This window comes from Triticum urartu, chromosome 6A (genome assembly GCF_056163025.1).
Source record: "Triticum urartu cultivar PI428250 chromosome 6A, HENAU_Tu73, whole genome shotgun sequence".
NCBI lineage: Eukaryota > Viridiplantae > Streptophyta > Magnoliopsida > Poales > Poaceae > Triticum > Triticum urartu.
This window is the reverse complement of record NC_141878.1, coordinates 606,125,461-606,131,381: the sequence shown is the minus strand read 5'-3', so window position 1 is coordinate 606,131,381 and position 5,921 is coordinate 606,125,461. Positions and strand designations below refer to the sequence as shown.

General features: G+C 46.4%; 1 protein-coding gene and 1 pseudogene across 1 annotated transcript; both read right to left on the bottom strand.

The window, feature by feature from the left end:
* Window positions 1–235: 235 nt before the first annotated feature.
* LOC147967221 (uncharacterized) lies at window positions 236–1,281 on the bottom strand. The gene is made up of 3 exons (XM_087527526.1): window positions 1,046–1,281; window positions 683–912; window positions 236–587 (listed from the first exon to the last, which is right to left on the bottom strand). Exons 1-3 carry the CDS (start codon window positions 1,276–1,278, stop codon window positions 337–339), a joined length of 714 nt encoding a protein of 237 aa, XP_087383652.1. The 5' UTR covers window positions 1,279–1,281; the 3' UTR covers window positions 236–336.
* A 1-nt stretch (window position 1,282) lies between these two features.
* Window positions 1,283–4,599, bottom strand: LOC147967220 (uncharacterized; annotated as a pseudogene).
* Between the last annotated feature and the right edge of the window lie 1,322 nt (window positions 4,600–5,921).

Below are 5,921 nucleotides of genomic sequence, written 5' to 3'. Positions count from 1 at the left end.
GTCCCTTGAGCAAAGAAATATACTTTCTTTATTTGCCAAAAGTAAAATAAGATAGATCTAGACAAACTGCAAGGTACTACTACTTAGAGAGACAAAATTTAGAACAGATTTGCATCAACTTGGTCCCAAACCAGAACAAACAATCCACACACTACCTGCAATATGTTGGCCAGAATGAAACAGGAGTTCAGGCAGGCAGAATAAGCATCAATAATGTTCAGCATCGATCGGACAATTGACTTATAGGAGGAGTATAAAGGTTCTAGATGGAATAAAATATGGCGACACAGGTTACTAATAGACGGTGGTTTTTCATCAGATGGGTCATGCATGTGCTTAATTTATGTCAGGCAACCACACTTCCTCTTGGAGTTCACTGTCGCAGCTGTAATCGCCGTAGATCCGGTCCTCCTCCAGATTATCCAAATACGAGGCTATGTAATAGCTGTGAGACATGACGTCAACACTGGTGTCTCCTTCGCCGCGGAACATCTCCTCAAACTCTCTGTCACGCCCCAGAAAACTCTCCTTCGTCGGGTGCACGATGGTCCTCCCTCCGGACTCACAGTAAAGGCAACGGACTTGCTCTGCCATGCATACACATGCAACGGACTTTACTATATAGTTCTGGATAGTATAAAAACTGATGACAGAGGGCAAAGCTAAACGATAGATAGCATACCAGAGCCTGGAAGTGGCATAGCAACAGGACAGCACAACACCGCCTCCTTGGAGCCGACGTTGCGACACTCGGCAAAGAAGAGCTTTGGAGTGCCAGCAACCTGAGTGGCAAGGAAGTTGATGTGGGAGCAATGGCTAATGTGTTGAAAGGGCCTCATTGGGTCCGCACGGCCACCCACGTCCTGATTGACACCGCAGATAACATGGACCTCATAGCTGGGTTGTACCTGCAAGCAATCAAGTTGTTACAGATAACATGGACCTCATAGCTGGGTTGTACCTGCAAGCAATCAAGTTGTTACAGATTGTTTTGATGATGTACATCCAGCAAGTCAATCTGTGTAAAAGAGCAAGCAAATTACCTGGCTTCTTGTTGTACATCTCGATTGCAGACTTCACCATTCCCACCACACTGGTGTGCTGGTACCAGAAGTTGCCTATCTTTCTCATTACATCTCTGTAAGCCCGCGGGCCTAACACGTTGGTGTTTTTTGTTTCTTGTGCAGGTTTGCTGTTGGTTTGGAAGTGGCCCAGAATTAATGTGCGGACCTTGGCATCTTCGTTTTGGTTGAGGAGTTCCAAGCAGCCTTTGAGCATGGAATTAGATGGTCCGAGGAAGTGGGCCTGTTCAAGAGGTTTGGGGTGGTGTGCGGCTTTGGCAGCAGCCATGTAGGCTTCTTGTTCGACACCACCATCGTGATGGCTTGGATCATCGGCCTTTTGGAGATAGGCCCCAGCCAGCTGCAGTTGTTGCATGGCTTCACCCAGCGTGAGGGTGGGGTGGCGGGTGCAAAGGAAGGAGATGAGGCCATACAGGGATCGGAGTGCGATTCGCAGCAGGGCTTTGGTGCTGATGACCTCGATGTCGATCTTTTTCTCTAGCTTTAGAGGGTAGGCTTGGGCATACCAGAGGGTATTAACGATGATGTTGGAGACAGGGTCAGCGGTCCGTAGCAGTGGCCGGCATGGAGCAAGCTGTAGTGGTACTGGTGCGAGCCCCGCAGCTTGTCCTTGGGCAGACAGGCAAGAGCCTCCAGGTAGTATCCATGGATGGTGGTGAGAAGCAAATGCCTCAGAGTCGGCAGCAGCGGCACTTGCATCTCCGGATGGTTCAGGTTGCTGCCAGTGCGTTTAGAGGCAAGCCTCCAGGCTTCCTCCAGGACGAAAAGAGCAGGTGGTTCAGGTTGCTGAAGTAGTTCCTGGATGTCGATGAGCAGACCGGGGTCTTGGGCTGCGTAGGGTGGTGAAAGCAGGGTGTTGATCTTGCAGAGAAAAGGGGACAGTAGCTTCCACCCTAGAGCGAACTTCCACGGGTTGGGATGCTGGGCGGCAGCTGCAGCACATCTTAGCGCCATTCCAACGGCTGCCACGGTGGTGTCAGATAGAAACCTGAAGGTCTGTTCCATCCCTCGGTGCTTGATGATGAGGTCGGCGGCCACGAGGGGATCCAAATTAGCCTTGTTGAGATACCACTCGGCCCTGTAGTAGGTGAGGTAGGGAAAGAGGGCCACCAGAAAGGCGATGAGACCGTCGAGCGACCGCTCAAAAATGCACCGTAGTATCGGCCGTTGACGACCATGCGAGTCCTCAGCCAGCTCGGCCTTGTCTTCCTCGTCCACCACCAGCAGCTTGCTTTGGGCGATTGCTTCGGCGACGACGATGTTGGAGACCGGATCTAGTAGGCCAAAGCAGAAGCCTTCGTCGACGATGTTCACCTGATCGTAGTAGCGCCGGATCTTGGCGAGGAGCTCCTTTCTGACCCCCTGTTCCAGATCTTGGTCCGGCATGAATTCCCTGCACCAACTACCTAGATTATGCGGACCATAGACCCGTTCCTTGGTTATGGGGTCCTTGCAGGTGAAACTGGACAGGACTGTTTCAGTTTCAAACTCCTTTGCTGCATAAGAAAAGCAGAACAGGGTAAATAAAATTGCAGCTAAATCAACTTGGTTATCACGAAAAAGAATGAAGATAGAAATAGATTTGCTGCATAAGGTGTGCATTTTTTTTTTCAAGAAACAAGTTCGATGTTATTACACTCTAGCATACCTGAACCTGATTATTAACCAGGTATAAAACAACCATGAATTACATTACCGTGGTAAGGCTATTGTATGCAAGATACTAGTAATAAAGCACTGGAAAATGCAAAAATGTTGGTAAGCACTTAATGATCATTATAACTAAACAGAATGTGGAGCATATTCTGGACCACGGTAATGACATGCAGATAAATACAACATCATCAGCTCTCCAAACACCACATTATAGAAGTAGGAAATACCATGATGCAAACAGGTTTTGTTCCCAACTGTTCACTTGCATATAAGCATACAATAACCATTTCGTCAAATACAAATTTTCAGAGATATAATTGCAAAATTGAGTAACTGATTCAAGCTAAACACAGTCAGTATCACAACCCAGTACAGTTGGCAGTTGAAAAACATCGAATGTGAATTTTCCACAACTCGCTGCACCAACACCTCACTTCTAGAACATGCACCCTGAATTTTCCAATAAATGTGGGGAAAAAATCATGGTTGTAATATGCTATAACATGTGCACTTGCTAAAAGTTGTTCAAAATTATGAAAAATTGTGTATCGTACTAAAAAAGACAGAGATGAAGGACCAATGTAGCAACTATATGCGCACAACTTTTTGTCTTACTCAAGACAGTTCACAAATGGTCATGTTTTTGCATGCCTTTTTGCAGGTGCACATTTTCTAGCATGTTGCTCATCTATGTTTTTTTTGGCTACACAAAGTGTACTTCTGAAATAGGGTGCGACCACATGTTGACACACTCATATATTCATATGCGAGTTGCAATGTGATATAACAATAGCCCAATTAGAATATATTACTACAATAGTGAGAAGTATCAAAATAGCTGTTCAGTTTGTTGACTAATATCATGTGATATGTCTTGTTTGTTGCTAATTTTCCAACTCCCTTTGAGCATAAGTATATCATATAAAGGGGAATCAACTCAAGCAATCAGCGCTTTTGGTGTTTACTTTGCAAACTAAATATCAAAGAATTGTGGCAATCAGCAAATTAAGATTAAAAAAATCTACTCAAACAATTACGCCTGATCTATAAGGATGTCACAGCCTGGAAAAGCAGTTGCTTACACCATTCAAATATTCAGATATATGAGTTGCCTGAAATTCAGATCATAACAAAGATAAGTTGATAACCTTCTCGATCGGACACATAATGCTCTCTTTCAAGAAGACACGTATTAATCCCCATAAATGCATATTTTATGCTGACACACCACCAATGTCAAGAAGAACTCGAGATTAGACCAGGACTCACTGTCAACTAGAAGTGTCTGGGCCGCAAGCTGCTGCTCCGTATCAACTAGAAGTGTCTGGGTCTTTGAAAGCTGGTGCTCCCTGTCAACTAAAAGTGTATCCGTCTCCGCAAGCTGCCGGTCCTTGCCAAGGCTGGCATAAAAGAATCAACGACAACAACAAGAAGAAGAGGAACCAATGTCTCAGCCATCATTCCCCACAAAATAAAAGCGAGCCAAAATCAGCACACATAACATAAGCATTCGATCTTACAGCTCGTCGCGGAGCAGGTTGTTGTCGTCCCGGAGGTTCTGGACCTCGCTTTCCATCTCCTTCAGGACTGCATCATCCAAATCACAAAATGTAAAAAAAAAACATCTCTGGCCGAGAAGGATGGAATTTGCTCAGCTTTACCTTGGCACGTCTCCTTGATAGCAGGCTCCTGCTCCTGCGCCGTCCCACCGTTCAGACGCTTCCTCTTTTGTGTGCAACGACGTGGTGGCGCAAAAGGGGAGAAAAATGAGGCGAAGAGAGTGGAGAGACGGGCAGGGTATAGAAGTGGGGAAAGGGTTAGGCAACAGTACCTTGAGGCCGGTATTATTTCGGTTCTCCATCTGCACGGGCAAGGGTTCTGCAAGCTTCTAGAACTGATGCCTTCTTGTTTCCTCTGCTGTGGATGTCGAAGCAGCTCCAAGCCTCTCCACGTGACAATGTTTATGGCCTGTTCCAACTCCCAAGTTCCAAAGGGATAGAATTAGACTTTTAGCAAGTGTATGCATCTATCATGGCATAACATGAAAGGTGGAACATGAAGATCAATCAATCAGCTAACATGCAAAAGGAGAAGCAATCACTTTAAACAGCAATACTCTAGGCCTGACCGTTAAAAATCAACAACACAGCATGACAGTACCACTGTATTCCCAATCATAAACAAGATTCGGGACATCCATCATGCCAACAATACCACTAGTACTAATGTGTCAAGTGCTAACCAATCAATTTCGGCCAGTATAACCAAGGCAAAGCTCCTGCTCTCTCAAATTGCATTTTTACTGCTACTAAGCTTTGGTTTCAGGTCAAGACGGTGCAGATAAAACAACTTAATATTCCCCCTTTCATATATCACCGTCAATCATTGCATGTTTCATTGCTGCAAACATGTTTAAACCAAAATATTTGCTCGTTTGCAATCAAATTCAAACTGCAATTTGAAGCATTTGTCCCTGCAAGCATTATCACAAACAACTATCAAGCAAAAATCCTTTCACGGGTAGACTTGAACACCCTGTGGAAATTCATGCAGCAAGTACTCATCAAGAGATAATCATCGTCATATTCTCACAATTTCAGATCTACAGTAGATGCTCATCCAATGCAAGAATCGCGCCGCGGGGGCGGGGGGGTGAAGGAAGAGGGACGAAGGAGAGAGGGAGGAGAAAGGGTGGCTACCGGAGGAGGGACCGCGGCCGGCTGGGCACGCCGCGGCGGAAAGCCGGCAGCAGCTTGGAACCCTAGCTGTGTCGCTCGGGAGGGGCTCTGGTCGTTCGCTCGGGAAGGAGGGGAACTATTTATCTTTTATATAAAGATAAAGAAAGGTTAGTTTTTTTTCGCAAATGATGATAAGTTAACTTCGCCCAAACGCACTGTTCACCATTCGTTTTGTTTGCACGAATCTTACAGCAATGTTCTCCTGAATCATGTGCCACGTCAGCGCGAAGCGACGTGCCGCTCGCCCGAATGACCACTCTCGTCCGATCCCCACTCGCAAGGCGATTCCACGACGAATCCGCGGTGGAAGTGTCGTTGAGTCCGGTTCCAGTCGCCGGGAGTCCACACAGCCGCTCCGTCGCGTCGACCTTGAAGTCGCGTAGAAGGTAACCGCGCGAGTCCCTCGGTGCTGCCACCCTGCATAATCTGTGATCCCTCCACGATT